Below are 20,972 nucleotides of genomic sequence, written 5' to 3'. Positions count from 1 at the left end.
GAGGCACAGTATCACTAAAGAAAAGTAAGAGGTAGAGCAGCTTTGAAGCAGAGTCCTTCATTTCTGCCCGGCAGTGCATGGGGCCTCTCATGTGCGTGGCCTCTCTGTCGGCACAGGTGACCAGACGACGTTCCGGCTGCAGGTCCGCCAAGTGGAGGACTATCCCGTGGACCTGTACTACTTGATGGACCTCTCCCTGTCCATGAAGGATGACTTGGTAAATATCCGGAGCCTGGGCACCACGCTCGCTGAAGAAATGAGGAGGCTCACTAGCAACTTCCGGTTGGGTTTCGGGTCCTTTGTTGACAAGGACATTTCTCCTTTCTCCTACACTGCACCGAGGTACCAGACCAATCCATGCACTGGGTAAGTGGCGGGCTGTCTTTCCGTTGGTACCTTGGGGTAGGAGGGTGGCGCGGTGGGAAAACAGCCCGAAGGAGAGCGTGAAGGGGTGACCAGGCTTACGTGTTTAATCTTACCGGTGATGGCCAAGTGTGTCCCTGCCCTACATGTGGAGGAAGTGAACTGTCACAGGCTGCATGAAGATGTAATAATCATAGTTCACTTATCTTCCTGCCCACCTCACACAGCATTGTTTTCTCACGTTAGTAGAACTTGAAAAATATCCTTGAAGAGTCATGGACCCATGGGGTTAGGGAAGGGACCAGGCAGGACAACTTGTGCTTTCTTCTTGCTTGGAGTGACTAAGATGCTTGAAGATAAGTTCAGTTTATCCCTATTGTTTATATAAGCAACTATAATTTACCTTGATGAAACTACAGTGTTTGAAGGTGTGGGTTTTTATCAACATTAAGTCAAGTACCTGAATTAGAAAGTACCTGACACTTTTATTAGAGAGTAGGAGCTCTTCAATGCTGCAGCAAAACAAACCCTCAAGTGGATAATGGTCCAAACTTGCTGGAGTTAATTTCTTAGTTACCGATGGGGTCTCCTGCCTAGTGGCCCCTCTTCTCCAAGTGGTGACCCAGGAGCCCAGGTCCCTTCCATTTCCAGGCTTCACTGTCTCCCGCTCGTGGCTTCGAGGTCACCCTGCCTGGAGCACTGGGAATCCCGGGACGTAGTGGGCCTGGTCTGCCATTCTGTATGAAACTGAACTCTGGCAAGAGGCCGGGCACTTGCTCAGCTCCGTGCCCAGGAAGAAGAGGAAATGGGCCCGGTGAGCAGGTCTCTGCCATGAGCGTCTGTGTGTTCAGGGGGCACACCCTCTGCTGCCCTCTGCACAGCCCCTGGTGGGTTGCTTGCTTTCTTCTCTAGTCTTTCAAGTGTCCCTTGAAATGGCAGGATTATGCAGTGTAATTGCAATAAGTGGGGCTCCTACCGTCTCCTTGCCTCATTTCCACGTTCACTTTTAGATATAAGACCCTCCAGTGTAGCCACTAGATAAAGAACAACTGAGATTTAAGATTATATTAACTGTCAGGCATCACGCTGACCACTTTGTGTGGATTATTTCTCAAGTATCACAACAGCCTCTTGAGGACTTTAAAGAAGACATAATAAGCCAGACTATGAGGAGGAGGAAACTGAGGCATGGAGAGAAGAAATAACTTATGTGTGATTACACAAATGCATCCAGACAGACTGCTTTTAGAGCCTGCATTCTCGTTAATACACTGCCTGTGTTCCCCTCCACATCATACTCCACCCCAGATACTTCCCCCGAAGTGGAGTATCCATACCCACCCCTCCGGGGCCTTTCCTGTCTCGGTGACTCAGACTTCCAGCCTCCTTCATCTTGTGGCACCACATCCAATCCTAGGCCTCCTGCTGCCAAGGGGAAGGGAGCTGTTTCTAAGGCTCTGGGTCTGCCTCTCCCTGAAGCTCATCTTTGGCAGCCTCAGTGCTTCCCGGGTTTGGTGGTTGGGTGAGGCAGTGATGTGCTGTTGGCCTGTGTCATTCTCAGTCTTCTTGGTCCCTTTGCCCACTCTCAGGGAGGTTGTCTTAGATCTGCCCAGGGCTGGAGAGCTGTCACAACCACAAGAGATCAGCAAGATGAGAAAGTGCTATTACAAGTGGGATTCTTAAGTTCTGTAAGTCTCAAGAGCTACTAGCATCATCATTTGCTGGGTTTAGCTTCTTCCGAACACAGGGAGGCGTTGGCATTCCTATTACTTGGTCCCATCTCCTAAGGCCAAATGTGTGTCCTCTCATTGGCGATTGCATTGTAGCCAAAGCTGCTGCTTTGTTTATCTGGCACAGTGATGCCACCCGCTTCTTTCCGCTGTGCTCTGATTGGGCCCAGTCTGCATACACAGGGTGTGTCTCACCCGCAGAGATGCTAGACCAGGAGCTGGCAGCAGATGAAGGACTGGCCAGGGACGCTCAGCATGTAAATATCCACAGCTCTCCCACATTGCTTATTCAGAACTTGTTGAGATGCAGTTGCACGCCGCCAGTACTGTACAAGGGACACAGCAAAACTGCCTGAGACAGGAAATCTCAGGAAGAATGGGAGTCTTGAGAGAAACCTGAAGTCTGAGTTCTAGAAATCTCTCTTCTCTAAGCTGGTCAGTATAGTAGGGAGGCCTGTGGGGCTCAGTGAGCAGATCGAATGTCCTCTTCTCACTTCCAGCAGGACAGCACCCATGAAGCTTTAGTCCCCACAGAACGGTACAAGCCCAGCGTGCAATCCGGTGGTTCCAGTGCCTGATCCAGTCTGTACATGGGCTTTGGTTGCCCTTCTGTTTTAATGGCACTGTGAATTAGCTACCAACATGCGGGGTGGGGGGGATTTAATCAAGCATAGGTAAGGGCTGGGGACTTAGCTCAGTGGTTCTGCCACCTGTCTCACAAGCACAAGGACCTGAGTCGATTTCTGGTACCAAAAAAAAAGAATAGCTAGGATAGGGCCCGTGAATTTAGCTCAGTGGTTCTGCCTGTCTTGCAAATGCAAGGTCCTGGATCCAATCCCCAGTACCAAGAAAGGAAGAAAGGAAGGGAGGAAGGCAGGCAGGCTAGCTAGAATATCTAGGTTTTCTTAAAAACCTGGAAGTCTGGGAAAGCTGGGCTTGTACTGCAGTCCCCACCACTCCCTCTTGTCCTGCTCCTGGCCCATTTCGTGTGGTAGATCTTTGCTTGGAATCCTTGTCTGACTATTCTTTTCCTCGCGCTAATGTGGAAAGGAAAACCAAGAGTCCTTCCCAAGCTCTGGTGGTGCTTTCAGTTCGATGTTTCTCTCCTGTGGTTGTGGAGGCAGCAGTGTGAGCCGTTAGGAAGTTGGGGAAATTAGACAGTCAGGAAATGATTTAACCATCTGTGCAGGACACCTGAGAGGAAGGACCAGCCATTATGCTCTGGGCTTTTTGAGGTTTATTCCTCCTGCCTCTGCTCCAGATGTTCCTGCCAAGGGATCAAAACCTGGCTTCCTCATCCCTTTGGAATTGCCACATCTAAGCAGTACAATGTACCAGGGCTGCCGTGGAAGAAAGCAGGTGGAGAGTGACTTCAGCATCAGTTTAGAGCAATGTTTAAGTGCTGTCCTGACTGATTGAAATAGTTGCTCTGCGAAAAATCACCTGATACACCTGGGTGAAAAATTTGGTTTTTCTAATTGTGACTACTTTTTCTTTTTTTTTTTGGTACCAGGGATTGAACTCCGGTCCTTGCGCTTGCAAGGCAGGCCACTGAACCACTGAACTAAATCCCTGGACCTACTTTTTCTTTGATAGACGTTGTGAGCTGTGGTTTAAATACAGACCTTGGAAAAATATGTGCAAATGAGCTAATGGTACACTTCCTCCTTCGTTATTTCCATTTCTCCTGCCCACTTTGTAGTTCCCCCAAGAAGTCACAGAACTCCTTTGTACGGCACGTGTCTTCCACTGTCTTCTAGCTTCTGTGTGGCTGGGAGGAGGTCTGCTGTTTGTCTAATCCACTTATTTCTGGTGGCTTTAAATATGTTCTGTAAAGTTATGCACTCTACTGTGGCCATGTTGAATTTCCTTTTTGCAGTGCTATTTACTTTGCTTGTTTCGTCAGAGAAATTCTAACTCCCTCGCTCTGCCTGTTTCCTTTCTTCTAGTCACTGCATTTCACGTGCACACTGCGAGATGTCAGCTGGAGCTTCTCGTTCTGAATTTTCTTGTTTCTTAATTTCTTTCTCATACTTCTTACTAATTTTATTTTTCTCTCTTAGCTACATAAGAGAAAATATCCTCCAGTTTACCTCTTTGTTCTTCAGTTTTAGTTTAGTGCATACACTAAAATTTCATTTTTGAATAGCACTGGCAGTATTTTTTATTTCTGTAATTTTTGTTTGGTTCTTTTTGAGATTCTTCTGTACTTTATACTTTTTTTAGAGCCTTCTAATTTTTGTTTTGTTTTGTTTTTCTAATAATATCCTGTCTGGCATTTGACTTCTGATCCTTCGTCTCTTTGAATGTCTTGCATATCCCTGTTTTGAAGTTTCAGGACATTGTGTCGTCTGTTTCTTGATCTTTTTTTTTGGTACTGGGGATTGAACACGGGTCCTTATGCTTGCGAGGCAGGCAGCAGAACCACTGAGCTAAATCCCCGGCCCTCTGTTTCTTTAATTGTGGCACCTTTGGCACGTTAGATCTGCTAACATTTCTTTGTGGTGGTTTGTTTCTCATGGAGTTTGTAACTTTTCATTAGCCCGTCTTCCTCAGAGGCTGTTTTCTATCTGAGGGCCACATGCCCTGGGCCTGTTGGTTTTCTGCAGAGCAGTTTTCAGTCTGCTGCTGCCAGGAACTCTCAGTACTCTCTGTGGGACTGATTTCCTTCTTAATCTCTCAGCTGGGGGTTACTTCACTGTAGCATGAGTCCTGATTTGCTCAGGCCTGAAGCCTTAATTTCTTAGGAGTGATTCTTTTCACAGGGATGGATGGTGAGCTTCCTTGACTCTTTCCCAGGCCAGAGGAAAGGGGTTTTCTGTCTTTGATGGTTTCGTGTTCTGTATCGCTTTGCAGCACTCACCTGTTTGTAGACGGCCTAGTTCCGGAGCGTGGCCTCATGCAGACCTGAAACTCCTGTAAGGTCATGGTGGAGTCCTTTTCCGAGCCCTGAGGGCCTCTGCCCCTGACCTGTGGGGAGCTCCTTGGCACGCTCTCTCATACACCTCCTACCTTTCTCCTCAGCCCATTCATTGGAACAACCACTCAAATATCCATTTGTTGAAAGTCTTCCTCTTTGATTTTGGTGCTTGGGATTTCCCTTCTAAGCATTCAATTCTGGCTATTTACAATTTTTAAACATATATATATATTTTTTTCTTTTTTCTTGGTACTGGGGATCGAACTCCGGCTCTTGTGCTTGCGAGGCAGGCACCGGAACCACTGAGCTAAATCCCCAGCCCTAAATTTATATTTTAATTGGAAGTTCTCCATGTTTAAAGTAAGAAGGGAGCCTTTCCATGTTATCTCAAAGCACAGTCTTGTTCTGAGCATTACATTATTTCCTGGATTTGCCTACATCTGGTGTCTTCAGATTGAATTCACTTTACCCCTCTCTCTTGTTCTCTCCCACTCCTCCAGATTATGTGTATTTCCTTTTTAAATTTCCTGGTTAATAATATTTAATCTAGCAGCTCCCTTCAAATGCCCTGAACTGAGTCCTATAGCACAGACATGGCAGGTGTGGGGTAGTTTCCTGAGGGAGACCCCAACACGGCAAGATTCCTAGGCCACGCAGAAAGCAGTTCCAAGGATGGAGCCAGATAACTGGTCAGAAGTGACATCCCATTCCAGTAGCAGCTGAGTCATTCCCGGGGTCTGTGTGGCAAAGCTGCCTCTGATTTGGTTCTGGTAAATTCTCTATAATCCAGGCTTCAATTTGGCGAGCACATTTTCTAGTTCCTAATTAATTAACAGTGATTTTCCATAGTACAAATGGATCTGCTTATTGCTTTTTGCACGAGTGAAAAGGAAGATATAAAAAGTGCTGAGCTTTAGCTGTACTTCTTACACAGCATTTCTGGTTTTTCCTTTTTAACGGCAGTTGCTCAAATTCTCTTTCCCCTTTGCACAACCAACCTGCCAGTGGTGACCGTGAGCACACACCTGAAGTCCTGAATCAGGCACCAGAGTAGCACAGAGGGTGAGGGAGCTTGAAGGAAGAATGGTTCTGTTTACCTCCTTCAAAGCCTGTCCATGTGTCAGATGGCTGCAGGTGGGGCCTCAGTTGCTTCTTCAGTGGGAATGTTATTTCCATCCCCATCTCCACGACAGAACAAGGAGGTCGCAAAATAGGCAGGGTGGCCTGAGTCACGGGCTTGAAAAGAGCCTGACCTGTCAGAGCACAAGGTTTCGTGCGATGTGGGGCAGGAGAAGGGAGGGTGGATTGTACAGAGCTGATTGCTGCAAGGGCTCCCCACCATGGTGTGACTGCAGTGAGTGGAGCAGGGCCTGAGCCCTGCAAGGGAGACGAGCGAGCCAGGCACTGCCTTCTTGCCCAGGAGGACAGCTGCCTGGACCTGCCTGGTGAGCCCCTTCTTGGCAACAGTGGAGCAGTTGCTAAGCCTGTTTCCCTTCCCATGCTTCCTTTGTTCTAAAAGAGACTTCCTTTCTGTGGGCAAATCTCTGCACGTGTGGGCCAGGCTGCCTGCCCGCCACCTCTCAGCCTGTCTTCACCCTTTTCCTTCTGTGTACAGCACCACTGTATACCACAGCGCTGGCCTTCATCGGTCACTTAGCTGCCACAGGACTCTTGCACAGGTCCTTCTTTGGCTGCCATACTCCTCCCTTCGCTTTTTTTACCTCATGAACCCGTTGGTAATGTAGTCGTGCCTCCCTTCCTATTTCACTGCTTAGACATCATGAGGCCAAATCTCCTGGAACTGTGTCACTGGGCGTGAACTTCTTCCAGGGGTGGATGAAGGTTCCTTCCTGTGGTCTCTACAGCAGACAGAAGAGGAAATTGCCCAATATTTCTGGAGAAAGGCCTGAAACTAACTTAGTAACTATCGACATGCAGTACTGTACTCCTTCTTTCCCAGTATCTAGATACAGTTTCCCATTTGGAGATGCTTCGTTTCTAAATGGTTTCTGTGGCATTTTGAGGAGCTGTTTGTCCCTGCAGTGCCTGCACACACATAAAGGAGGAAAGCATGTTCTGACTCTGTTCCATTTAGCATGTGTTCCTGTGCCGGCCCCTCGGTGCTCACTGAGTGGATCGACTGGAAGAGGTCATAGGGTCCTTTGTCACATGGATGTGAGAAGCTGCTTTCCTAGAGTGACCTAGCTTCCACTGCCCTCACTGGACATGTCTGTTCTGCCAGTCCCCTGTCCCATGCACCCTTCCGCCTCAGGGCTTGCTCCCACCACAGCAGCCTGCCATTGTCTCCCTGTCCTATGGACCTGTCATCCGACCGTTAGCTGCCTTGTCTGTGCTTGGTGCTGGTGTTCGGAGAGGAGGGACTGTGTTACTGACTGTTCTCTGCCATGCCTGTCCTAGGGCACATGGAAGGGCCAGGGAGTATCTGTTGGTGCCTTCTGGGGTGCTCAGGGAACGCACAGTACATTCGGTTAAGATTTAAAGATGATGATGGAAAAGTGACTCTTCTCTTCTTTTTCTCTAGTTACAAGTTATTTCCTAACTGCGTCCCCTCCTTTGGGTTCCGCCATCTGCTGCCTCTCACAGACAGAGTCGACAGCTTCAATGAGGAGGTTCGCAAGCAGAGGGTGTCCCGGAACCGCGATGCCCCTGAGGGGGGCTTTGACGCAGTGCTCCAGGCGGCTGTCTGCAAGGTAACTTTCCTTTCTGGTCAGGGCCTGTGTGAGGAGATGGTGGAGAGTGTCGTTGTGGGTGTTGGCCTTTTCTGCAGGAGGTGGCTAATTCTGAGCTGCCACAGCTGGTGGCTTCTGTCCACTCTTACGTCAGAGGGTGAGCTCAGTGGCACCTTGGGAAATCTACGGCAGCTGCCTGGGCTGGAGTTCGGGTGGACAGAGCTGGTGTGTTTCTGGTGTGGGTGTGACTGTGGCTGTGTGCCCTGTCTTTGCCAGGAGACAGCTGTTCTGTGTTTATACATTTGGCTTTTTTTGCTTCTTTTCAGGGGAAAAAAGTAAACATCAAGTCACATAGAAACTTGCAGAGCTTTCTTCCCCATTTTGGTGAACCTTAGATTCCTATTAGAGGAGTCCAGCCATAGACGAGAACTGTGTAATGTATTTGGTTGCATTTCTGTTTGTTTTTCTTCTACTCTGTGATAAAAGAATCCAGAAGGAGGATGTAGATCTAGGTCAGAAATGAACTCATACTTTGAGAGGTTCCAATCTCAGAAAAATATATAAAGGGCATATTGGTAATAATTTATTCTTAAAATAATTTTCTACTGTCAAAACACCCCAATTACAGCAACAAAGATTTAAAAAAATCACTCCTAAGCTTGCCACAGCTGGCGTTTTTTATTTATCTTTCTAGCCCTTATGTGTACGCTTAGCATTTTTCATACTCCCCCTCATGGCGTGTGTGTAATCAGCGGGGTCTTCAGATGAGTTCATAGGGGGGTGTTAGAAAATGAGGTTGGAGCCCAATGCAAAGATTGCATACAGCAGCTGCTGTTCACTTATGGGGTGAGCATCACTTACTTGCCTATTTCCACAGTTTCTGAGCCCAGGCACTCGTGTGCAGTGTTTCACACGCTCGCTTTTCCTCTCTACTCAATCTTTAAGAAAGGTGAGAAGAGAGCCACACTTGTGCTGCCTGAAATAAGAAACCCAAAGTAGGAGACAGAGCTGGCTGGAGGAAGGAAACGATAAAGGCCGCAGCGTGTCTCACGGGGCCTGGGTGAGGTCCCCGGGGGTCACAGGGCCGCCCCATCCGGGGTGGCTGGCGGACAGATGCTCGTGGTCTGACTCACAGTTCCTGATGTGTTTAGCTCCCTGAGAGTCAGAGGGACCACAGCTAGAAAGTGTTCATCTTTGAATCTTTAACCATGTCACCAAGTAGTTTATGGATTTGATTTGGAAAGAAAAATGATTGTTTTTTTGACCAGCATTCAGATAATTGATTGTAGGAGGCATAGTCTTCACAGACATTCAGCCGAACTTTGCTTCCGGGCAGAGAACAAATAGTGCAGGGAAAATGTAAGATCTACTGTGAGAATGTTGTAGATTTTTCTCTTGTAGGGGGAAGAAATCATCTTTAAGATTTGGGAGTGGGGTGGGGAGGGACCCAGTTACCAGCCTAAGCCATATTCTATTGAAATTCACTATTTCAGATGATTCTAGCAGATTTCCTGAAGTCACTGCCTGAAGCCGGTGAATTATTGTTGCCTGGCAGGCACTTTATTGAGCAAGTTGTGGCCTTAAATCTGTTGAAATTGCCCTGGCCTTTGCCATGGGGAAATACATAAAAAGTTAATGATTGCTTAAAAGTAAGCAATCTTTTGGCTACCATCTTCTTTCTTTGCCTTTTTTCCTTTGTGCTGTCATTTTCTATTTAGATTTATATTAAGCTATTTTTTCTCACCCGAAATCACCCACTAATAATCAATGTTCTTTCCTGGTTCACTACAGTCTCTGTCTTACTGAGCAAAAAAGTAGAAATAGATCATGGACTTATTGGTGAGAGCTTAGCCGCAGTTATATCATTACAGACATTTACTTGAGTAATACTCAGGACAAACTAAGGGAAGAATGAAAAGCCGGAAATATTTCCTATTTGGAAAGAAGAAGATGAAAAAATGAAAAATACTGAAAATAAACCAAAATAATAAAAGCAGTTGTCTTGGGTGATAGAATTTTTTTTTTCTTAGTGTTTTACAATTTTATATTTACCCAAATTTCCACAATGGATAGTTTTTTAAATGTAGAATATTTCAAGCATACAATAATGTATCTATTGTTTATCCTTAATGGTTACTACTTATGGCTGATCTTGGTCATCTGTGTTTACAGCCACCCTTTCTCTTATTATTTAAAGCAAATCTTGGATATTATTCTGTAAGTCCTCAGTATTCCTTACGCTGTTTTCTTCCTGCACCTGTCTGTCCAGATTAGAGGCCCTTCCTCTCAATGCTGCAAGCTCAGCATAGCGAAGAGAGAAGGCATGGGACCTTGCCCACTTGGCCTGGTGCCCTGTAAGGGCTGGAGTTGCCTGGATGTCGCCCGCAGTGGTGTGTGCTTCCTCGTGTCCTGGGCCCTCGGTGATGGAGCTGATGACAGGTCCATCTCATGGCGCCATAGGCAGCTCTTTGTTTTGGTTTCATTCTCTTGGGTTTTTCTCAGTTGAACTTCATCATCAGCTGGTAGGACTTCAGCTTATGGGACATTGACATACTCACTTTCAATCCCACCTCTGTGAGCCCTCTGTATTTCTTGGAAAACTGTTCTTTGCAAAAAGAAGGAAACTGCCAGTCCCTACTTAGGATAAGGACCTTGCTTCTATGAGTGGTAGTTTTGAGTTGTTCATTTTGCAGCACCCACAGCTAGGGAATACCTCGCTCACTCATGTAGGTGCTTTCTCCAGTGTAGCTTTTCTGGCTGTTTTGGAAGTAGAGTGCCCCTGTCCTTCATTTCTTATCTGTGACTGAGCCTGATTATTCATTTTCTTGGTCAGAATAATGGTTTCTCCCACCACCAGTTGTATCACTCCCCCAGGATGTTCAAAGTTGACTCTGAGTTGGTTGTTCTGAAATTGTGCAGGTGGGAGTGTGACAGAGGTTCAGACTGGAATTATGGCTGCTTTTCTGTGCTCCCCAAACAGGAAGTGCCCTTGGCCTGTGCAGTACAGAGAGGGCACAGTTGCCAAGGAGCTATGGGTTCCAAGTTGCCAGTCACCAGTTAGCTATTTTCAGGCTTTTGGGTTGAAGAATTTGCTTGCACATTTGAGCTTGGCTGGGTACCTCCTGGCTGCATAGAATTCTATGGGCTACATTTTCCCGTCAGCCAGAACAACAAGATCTAGGCAACGCAGTGGATTTCCTTGTTTGTCTTGGCTTCTTGTGCCCAGCATTTCTCTTCCGATCATTCATGGCTTAGACAGACTCTGTTTTAAGCCTAGTTCTCTAATTTTGCATTGTATGGAGTGTTAAATTTTTAAAGCATTGCTGTCCTCTCAGAAATAGATGAAGGTGTGAATCTTAATGCAAAGTTGCTTTGTTTGAATCAGAGGTTTTGGTGTGCACTGAGGCCTGCATTCCTTTGCTAATCTAAAATCGAGATCACAGCTCCAGTGGGGGCGGAGGGTGCTGGATGGACTGCTTCATACTGGCAGCCTAGGCCTCTGAAAGCCAGCGTAGTCACTGCCCTTCCTGGGCTGCCATTCACATGCCAGACGGTTTGTGGTCTCTTGGCTCTTGTCCTACCATGTGTTGGTGCTGATTTACAGGTGAGGAAACGGATCATCCCAGGAGTTAATTTCACTTCTACTTAGTGAGGAACAGGACGAGGATTTGAACCAAATCTGATTGGTTCTAAAGTTCATTTCCTGTCTATTACCAGGTGCCTGGGCACTTTGGGAAATAGCCACAGTGCAGTGAAGAGCTGAGGGCTCTGGATTTAGGGTCAGATTGTCCTGCTTCGAGATCTGAGTCTTTGCTGCTTATCTCCAGCCTCATTGCACTCGTCTGGAATGTGCAGGCTTGGAGGGAAAGAGCCAGGGTGCCACTTGCTGGTCAGTGCTGCTTTTTGCAGAGGCCTCCGTTGCTTTTTACCTCCTGGTTCAGGTTTGATCCTCACAGCCCACAGGGGCTGCTGTAAATGCCCTGAAAGAATGGGTAAGTCCCTAGTCCCACATTCAGACATAGCCACGAGGGGTTTTCACCCTGCACCCTTCTCTCTCCCAGTCCCCAGGGTTGATTTAGTGTCTTTTGACTTGTTGCCTGATTCCTTTTAGGCCTGAGACTTGTATCATTTTCCCAGGCATGAGTTGAGTAATAGAGGCAATGACCTTCCTCTTCTGGAAGGAGGACCCCCCCCCATACATTCACCCTTGTCCTCGGGCCTTGGCATCATCTGCATGGGACTCTCACACATACTGTCCTAGCCCCTGCACTGTTATTTATCTCTCAGACTTAGGGAGCTGCCCGCTTTGTCCTCCTCTCCCTCAGCACCTCCACCCAGGGCTGCCCCTGTCCTTGTGTTTTAATGAACACTTTTCAAGTCTCCACTGGTTTGATCTCTGAGGTGACATCTCAAGCCTATGACCCATGGTTTGCTGTGTTGTGGGCTTCACAGTCCTCCTGACAGCCACTTGTTCTCAATGTGGGGTTGGGGCCCGGCCGAAGTACACTCGGTATGGTCAGCAGGCCCATGGGAGAGGGTGCAGCTCTGCTTATCCTGTAGTGTAAATCAGTTTCGAAAGGCCTTCCACATTGGCCTTGGGAGGCGTCTGTGCCAGGGACCAGCTCCCTTCACTTAGAGCTGCGGAGAGAACCAGCCCGGGGAGAGGAGCCCCCTTTTCCACAGCTGAGCACATTTCGGTTCCTGGTGAGACCGTTGGCTTTTCATTTCATGTCAGGGACTTCTTGATTAGAATTCGTCTGGTGAATAGATAGGGCTTTAGTCCTCGGCCCATGGCCTCAGTGTTCCAGCTACCATGACCTTGAGCCAGTTACTCTGCCTCTGCCAGGCCCTTTGTCCATGTCATTTCCTCTGCTTGGAATACTTCATGGTAATCTCTTGGAGGCTGATCAGACTTCCAATCAGCTGACCAAGGGTACAGCAGCAGGATAACAAAAGATAAGACGAGATCTTTACTGCATAAATGATGGGCCCAGGGTGGTTGGAGCTCCTGTCGGGCTAAGACACTTGTCTCCTGGAGCTTGCCACTATTTACTGAACACAGCTTCTTGAAGAGATAGTGGGGTGCAGGGAGCAGTGGAGTGGAGAGCACTGATGCAAGCAGGGTCCTAGCAACAAGGGAATAACAGGGCCAGGGATTTAGCTCAGTGGTTCCACCGCCTGCCTTGCAAGCACAAGGTCCCAAGTTCGTTCCCCAGCACCCAAAACAAAGCAAGAAGGGAATAAGACATTCTAGTAGGAACAGATTATTGATTAATGGGAAATTTGTTTTCTCCCATAGATTAATTTCTGCTTCTATAAAAGTTTCATGTACAAGTCATGCTGCCCTTAGCTGCACTCTTTATAGTCTTGCCGTCCAGCACAGCACAGCGTCACAGATCATTCAGGCCGCTGCTGTAGCCAGTGGTATGGGGAGTTGTTCCTTCCCCACACACCAACTGCCGGCTCTTCAGGCAGCCACTGTGGGCTAATAGACAGAGTCAGACTTGTAATATGAAAAGCCAGTGTATGAATTTGTAGCTTGCTCAGGGTGTTCTCCCATCAGTAGTCCTACCTCTCTTCCTTTCTTATTAATAGGCTTTATTTTTATCTTTAGAGACATTTAGACCCTCTGCCCCAGCCCCACTGCTTCCTGTCCGAACAGCACCCTGCATCAGTGTGGCACTTGTTCTGCCCGGTGACCAGTGTTGACCCATCGTCAGCCAAAGTCCACTGTGTCCGCTAGGGTTCAGTCTTGGCCTCCCACGTTCTCTGGGTTTTAACAGGTTATCACCACGTCTATCTGCCCATCGCTGTAGTGTCCTACAGATGGCTTCCTTGCCCGAGGAGGTCCTCAAACTTGCATTTCCATCCCTCCCCTGGCCTGCCCCAACCTGCTTTTCACATTTAACCCATGCCTGCTCACGCTGCTGGCCTCAGCTCAGGGAAGCCCCCTGATGGGTCATCCTGACAGTTAGGGTCCCCCAGCAAAGGCCCTTGGTCACTTCTATCCCAGCTACCGTTTTATTTGTGTTGGAGCCATTACTTGAGTGATGGGTGCCTCCCTTTGGTTCAGTGAAGTCCCGCCCCGAGGGCAGAGACTGTGTCTCTTTCACGACTGTGTCTCCAGCGTGTGCCTGGGAAGCATCTGAACAGACAAGGATAAGTGCTTTGTGTTCAGAGTTGCCTCTATGCTTCTGGGTCAGGGACACCCAGGTACACGTGCACATGCGTGCACACACACACACACACACACACACACACAACTACACCCATCCTTCACATCATTACACAGCTGCCTCTGAAGCATCCTTGGCCCTTCATGTGTGTCCCTCAAAGCAGGACCACAAGTGCTACCCAGCAGCTCAATGTCAGGTTTGGTGGAGAAAATCAAAGAAGTCCCTAACCTGAGGGTTAGATTGGAGCTTTTCAGGTCCCCCAGAAAGCCAGTAAAACAACCCCTGTGTAATCATTTCAGTGATCCCTATGAAATTGCTGATATTTAACCATCAGTGAGATCTGATACTTACCCATTATTTTCTGCTTTAAAATATGGAAGAGTTGGCCAGGTGTGGTGGTGCATGCCTGTAATCCCAACACTTGGGAGGCTGAGGCAGGAGGATCGCTGTGAGTTTGAGACCAGCCTGGACTACACAGTGAGTTTCAGGTCAGTCTCAACTACATAGTGAGACCCTGTCTCAAAAAACCAAAAAAAAAAAAAAAAAAAAGGAGTTGTTGCCTCACTCTTCACATTCTGAGATTCCTTGGGTTTGGGTTCAGAGTTCCCCCTGCCAGGAAGCCCACAGCAGAAGCTGGAGAAGGATGTTTATACCCTGAGTCACGGGCCAAGGTTTCTTTTCCTGAGAAAGAAATACTATACTTTGGCCTCATTAAAAAGATATTCCCTTGCAAAATAGGGGCAGAAGCAGGAAAAGCAAAGGACTAACAATGAGTGTTTATTGTGATAATGCGATGGAAACAGGCTTGAATGTAAGCATGATGTGGGAAACCAGTGAATCTAACTTTGGCTTTCCTTGTGTGCTGCGTTGGGATGAAGGCTTCTGGGTCCCCAGGCTCTGATCAGCCGTGTCCAGGTCAGCTCCCTCTCTGTCCTCCTCCTCTCTGGAAGCTGTTCACTTGCTCTTTTGTTCTTTCATACTGCCTCCCCTTACCTGAAAGGTTAGGGTATAGAGTATTTCCTTGTCCTATTTAGAAGTCGTTGATTACTTCCTGCGTGCAGGGTCCCCTGTGAGTGCAGTGAGGCCTGAGCAGTTGAAATAGCCTCTGTGAATGAACTCCAGCTGCAGAATGGCATGCGTAGCCGGGTTCAGACCCTGTGGGAGGGCTGGCTCCTCGGCACCCCTGACGAAGGGGAGCCTGCCTTCCCCTCCATCGTTCACCCTGGTCTGTGCTCTAATAATGTGGCCCATCCCTGCTATCTGAATGCTTTGGAGGCCGGGGCTCCATCCCGACCACCTCACAAGCTTGTTTCATCCCTCCTTTGGAGGTGTTGAACTGCCTGTCCCCTCTGGATGGGGAAACAAGCTTAGGAAGGTTGAATGACTGCTCAAAGGTGCTGCAGCAAGGAGTGGCAGAGATAAGGCAGAAGCAGCACCCGGGTGCCAGTGGAGTGTGGCCGCTTTCTGAAGGCGCACAGCTGCGTAGCAGTGCCAGAGTGAGCTTCCAGAGAGCAGAATCTGAGCCCAGAGAACCACTGCAGTCCCACGGCCTGCTGGAGGCGGGCTGGAAGGATTCTCGCACTAGGATGGGGGGACAGCCCCTGTGCTGCTTCTCTCTGCGGTACACTGTTGGCCCCTGATTGACACCCCCAGGATGTCCCGCCCTTTGAGTGATGCCTGGCTTTGCCCTGGGCTTCCCTGCCTGCACAGTGGGAACCCTGATGCCTGCCTTATCTCTGCTAATTCTGAAGGTGGAGAATTTCAGCAGAGGGGGAACCGAGCCTGGTGCCTCTCCAGGGACAGCTGAGGCCTGTGGTGACTGCTGGCTTGAGCGCCCCTTCATTTAAACAGATCGATTAGATAGATTCTTCTTGAGATCAGAGATCCAGTGATTAAAGCCAATGCTTTTGTCCTCTCTGAGGCCGTTCCCTGGGGTGGCATCTTTATTCTAGAGCTCCCATGTGTTTGAAGAGTCTTTCAGAGAGATCAGCCTTGTCAGCCAGGCAACCACAAGCAGGCAGGGCCCCCCCCTCACCGCCTCTGTGTGTGTGTGTGTGTGTGTGTGTGTGTTTCCTTCCACCTTTATTTCCTCCCTCCTTCCCTTATTCTCTCCCTCCTTCCCTCTGTTCTACCCTCTGTCCCTTCCTTCATCCCTCCTTTTCATTCTTTTCCTTCCCCCTTCTCTTGCTTGCCTCCTCCTTCTGCCCTCATTCCCTCCCTCCCCTCCCTTCTTCCGTTTCCTTCTGAAGTGAGTACCAGGGATTGAACCCAGAGCCCTCATACTAGGTTCCCACCCTTTAAAACATTTTTCATTTTGAGATAGGCCCCTGCTAAGTTGCCCAGGCTGGTCTCACACTTGGGACCCTCCTGTCTCAGTCTCCCAGAATACTGAGATGATCGGCCTACACCACCGTGCTCGGCTCAGCCTGTTTTCTGAGGCAGCGCAGCGGGATGTGGACTCTTCTCAGGTTCCCAGGCCCTCTCTACACTCCCCTGGGGCACTCTTGAGTCCTCCTCTCTCCTATCATGCTTTGCGTGATCTGTGTGTCAACAAGTTTCTGTGAAATGGATGGGGCCCATGGGCCACATGCTTAGGGCCCAGTTAGGGCACCACAGGCACCTGTCCCAGCCTTGCTGTCCTTCCACGGGTCACAGGATGTCAGGGGACGGTGTCTGTCTCTGTGGCTGTGTTTCAAACAGAGCTGACAGGAGGACTGCAGAGGAGTGAGTGGGTGATGCTGGGCCTGGAAGCCCGTCCCGGGCTGAGACACCGTGGGAGGGAGCATGTTAGCTGACCTTTGTTGTCGTTGGGGAGGAGGGAACAGACCCACTGGTTAGCCCAGGAGATGCTCAAGGGTAGCACGGGGAGTCCAAGGTGAAGAGGAATTTTCTAGCCGTGCTTGCTGCTCAGCAGCTAGTGTGTGGGCCCTGTACCACATGGTGGGTACCGGAGAGGGCTCCACACCGGGTTCCTTCCTCGCTTCCTGTGCTGTGTATTTCTACCCAGTTGCCCATGGGGGCTTTTTGTCCTATAGTGTAATCTCTTTGAGCCTGTCTTCTACACATCTCAGTGGTGTCCCCTCTAGGCTGCATTTGTCTTTGGCCTCCGGGGCTGTGAACTCTTACATAGACAGTCATTTTGCTTGCCAAGCCCCGCTGGCTTTGAGCTCCTGTCCAGAATGTCTCTCCCTGGCTCCTGCTGACTCTCACTGGGGCAGGTGGCCGTTTGGGGGATGTTGGGCAGAGTTGGAATGGGAGAGGCTGAAGCCTCTTCTCTGCACTTGAGGGCCTTCCCTGCTTTTGTGAGACCTTGTAGTTACTGAGTGTGACCCCTCCAACCCCAGGGAGAGCTGCCTGCAGGGGGAGACTTGTGTCCTCAAACTAGAGATACCAGGTCCTCTACTCCTCTGCCTTGTGTCTCTCTTCTTGAGCTCCCAGGCTCTCTGGGGCCATCTGTTGGGTGTGAAAGAGCCGGAAAGCTGTCTGTAGCCTTGCGGGGAGCCGATTTATTTATTTTCTCCAAGGCTGGGAAGGGTTGGTTGTCCCTCTCAGTTCCTGCTTCTTTTTTTGGACAATTGAGAGAGAGGTTAGATTGTAAGAAACGGAGGGGAGGAAATAGAGGCAATGGCCTGCTACTTTTAAACAAGAGAGAAATGAGGACTAAGAGTCTGGTGGAGTAGCAGGGTCAGGAGAAGTGTTATGATAAAGTAGACCCAGAGCTTATTTTTAATGGCACAGGAAGGAACCACAGAGACTCACTGGTGATCTTGGAGGAGGGTATTTGCTGCGTTTCCTTGGGGAGGGAGGAGCCCTCCTTCCTCTGGGACAGTGAGCGCAGAGGGGTGGCCAGGAGGACTAGCTGGTTTGGTTAACTTGGAGAGGGGGCGCTGCCCGAAGCTTGCTCAGCGTCTGAGGACCATGTCAGACATGGAGGGCAGGGCGTGCCGGGCTCCCTGGACGATGACAAAGGGGAGCTCACCCCAGTGAGGGTGGGACTGGGGGTCTGAAGGTTGAAACAGACCTGGTGGTGAATGGGATACAGACTTGATCGGCAGCCAGGGAAAAGCTGAGTGAATCACGGTCCTGGCCAGTCTCCGGCTTCCAGGTCCAGTGCGCCTCCGTGCCACCCACCCTTGACATTTTCATCCGGCTGCTGAGCTCTGTCAAGTTTCAATGCAATTGGTTTTGTTTCTGTGCTGTTTTTACTTTGCCACGGAGGAGAAAATTTTGGCTAAGTAAACAGTTCTTTTGTTTTTAAGAATTCTTTTTTATGAAGAGCACTTATTCAACATAAAAATGTAGAAAATGAAAATAGGCAAAAAGGAAATAAATATCACCCATAACCCCACAACCCAAAGATTCTCATTGTAGAGATATGTAAGGGGTTTTCAGCTCTCTGAAAATACTGGAGACAGCGAGGGTCAGTCATGGGTTTACTGCATACTGGTGCTGGGCTGGCTGCTCCTGTGTGTCATTGTAATCCTCCAACGACTGCATTTGGTCGGTACTGTTACTGCCTTCCACTTGGATGAGGAGGATGAGACTGCAGAGATTAAGTGACACGCCAAAGGTCCCCCAGACAAGATGAGGCAAGCGTGGGCCTGAACCCGGGTCCACTGGTCACCTGGGCCCCAAACCCCACAGCTGTGTGGATGCCACTGCCAAGTCAAAGAATGTGGGCTCTCAGCACTTCCCCCACAGTCGGTATGTTTGTGTAAATTACGTGTTTAAGTGACATTCTGAGCAACGCTTGGCTTAACAAGACACATCTTCGCTGAGTTGTAATTGACATGCAGAAACTACACACATTGAAAGTATAGGGTGCGTACACTGAGAAACCATCACCACAATCGAGATGATAACTACGCCTCTCCCCTCCAAAAGCGTATTTGTGCCCCTTTGTCGTTTCTCCGTCTCTCGTCACCCCAGGCATCCGCGACTTCACCTTCTGTCATTTCACATTAGACTGCATTTGCTAAAATTTTACATACATAGTTTATTCTTGGCCTCTTTCACTCTGCTCAGTTGTTGAGATTCCTCCCGGCTGTTGGGTTTATCTGCTCTTTCTTTTTATTGCTGAGTGGTGTTCTGTTGCAGATCCAGCAATTTATTTATGACCCATTCATCTGTTTATGGACTTTTTCAGGTTATTTTGGGTTTTGCCTAGTATGAGAAAGTTGCTGTAAATGTTTGTGCTCGTGTCTTCTGTGGACTTAACGCTTTCGTTTCTCTGGGATCAATCAATACCTGGAATAGGTTGGCTGGATCGTAAGGTGGGTGTTTAACCTTGTAAGAAACCACCCAACTGTTTTCCAAAGCCCACACAGCATTTTCTATTTCTGCCTGCGGTGTACGAGTTCCAGGTTCTGCACATCCTGACCAGCATTTTGCTTGTGCAGGCTTCCTCTTCGTAGTCATTTTAATAGGTGCTCAGGTGATGATTATAGGTTCCCTTAGCAATCCCTTCTGTGTGTCACATCCTTTTTAATACACTGAATCTACAGTCCTACCTCAGAGTTTCTTCAAATGAAGAAACTGAGGCCGAGATGAGTGAAGGAATTGATTCAGGGTGCCACAACGAGAGCAAAGCAGAGATTGAAAGTCACACTGACCTGCTCCAAAGCTCACAGTCTGACCTCTGTGCCACATTCTGTTTTGGAGTGTAGCCTTTCCTTTAAAAAAAAACAACACTACTATTGCTCTGAGATACTTCCTTGTTGCTGAGACACACCCTACTCTACACCCATAATTTAAGAGGGAGGGTTGCTTGTGATTCAGTTTGTAGGGATTTCAGGCAAGACCACATGGCAGAGGAGGGTTCCCACAGTGTGGCAGCAGGAAGCAGAGGGATTGGGGAGGAGGAGCGGGGAGATGGGCCCTTCCAGGCCGCACCCCAGTGACACCTCCTCCAACCGGGCTTCCCCTCCCAACATCACACCCAACTCTAAACTCCTCAGTGGACAAAGCCACTGAGTATCAGACTCCCATGATCCAGTCACCTCCTCAAAGCCCCATTTATGAGCACATGAGGCTTCGAGTGACCTCTAGATGTAAACCCTAACCTGCTCCCTGCCCCAAACATGGGATACAGAACTCATGTCTTCGAAACAGAAGTTTTGCTCCCAGGCAAGTAGCCAGTAGGGTGATTCCTCCTAATGTAAACACACCGTGGGGCCACCACGTAGGACCTCTGCAGGCCTGGGAGCTGGGAGGACCAGGTGTGCAGGACTTCTTCCTGCAGGCTGAGCTCTAAGCGAAGATTGTTAGCGCCGCTTGCAGAACCAGAGCCAGCTCCAGAGAAACCATCCTGCCATGCTGCTGTCCACAGCAGAGCTGCTCCCGTGTCCCGTGCAGTTGTCCACTCCACGGGCGTTTATTGTGGGTCCCTCCGTTGAGAGCCTTGACCCTGGGCTGTGTGATGAGTCATCCTGTTTGTGACGTGTGTCCTCCCTCCCTGTGCATGGGCAGCTTCTGACTGGCGAGTTCAGCTCCCGTGGAGGATGCTGGCCATTCACGCCGGCTTCTCGGCGCGTGCTAGTGGGGTGGGCCAGTTACATCTCTCCGAGCATCATTCGGGGCGTCTGTAAGCCGTCCATCTATGGCCTGCTACACGGGGGCTGTAGTGAAGGCAGACTGGAATCACGGACATGCTCAGCGGATGTGAAGTAGTACGCTTGTTTTTCTGACAAGAAAAAGCTTTTGAGCTGCTGAGTGATTTGGTCAAAGCCACATGGGTAAACACGAGAGGCAACAAATTCAAATGCTCATCACAAGGCATCCAAGCCCCACGTCGTTTGGTGTCCATCCTGCCTGGTTCCCCACAAGGCCCTCAGGAGGCTGGTATGGGAGAAGAAGAGACTGAAAAGTTGAACCGACAAAGCCAGCTTTCAAAGCCCAGCCCAGTCTTGCAAAAGACAGTTTGGAAAACAGTGGCAAAAAGAAAAGGAGATTATCCGTATCTCCAGCCTACTCCTGGCCACAGTAAGCTCTATTTTTGTGTTTTGAATGCTTGTTTCCTATAAAGTGTGTGATCACGTTATACATGTAGAGCTGTAGCCCTTGTTTTCATTTTGTTAAACGTTGTGTGTAATTC

General features: G+C 48.9%; 1 protein-coding gene across 1 annotated transcript in view; it reads left to right on the top strand.

Annotated features, from left to right (window-relative positions):
- Itgb5 (integrin subunit beta 5) overlaps positions 1 to 20,972 on the top strand; it is a 91,038-nt gene that overhangs the window by 18,560 nt on the left and 51,506 nt on the right. The window contains exons 3-4 of the mRNA XM_033755966.1: positions 117 to 366; positions 7,556 to 7,724. Of these exons, the coding sequence (XP_033611857.1) occupies positions 117 to 366; positions 7,556 to 7,724 (419 nt within the window). The remainder of the gene's footprint in view (positions 1 to 116; positions 367 to 7,555; positions 7,725 to 20,972) is intronic.

This window comes from Fukomys damarensis, unplaced genomic scaffold (genome assembly GCF_012274545.1).
Source record: "Fukomys damarensis isolate Sample0158 unplaced genomic scaffold, DMR_v1.0_HiC HiC_scaffold_24, whole genome shotgun sequence".
NCBI lineage: Eukaryota > Metazoa > Chordata > Mammalia > Rodentia > Bathyergidae > Fukomys > Fukomys damarensis.
The sequence above is the reverse complement of the archived record's forward strand: the minus strand, read 5'-3'. Positions and strand labels throughout refer to the sequence as shown.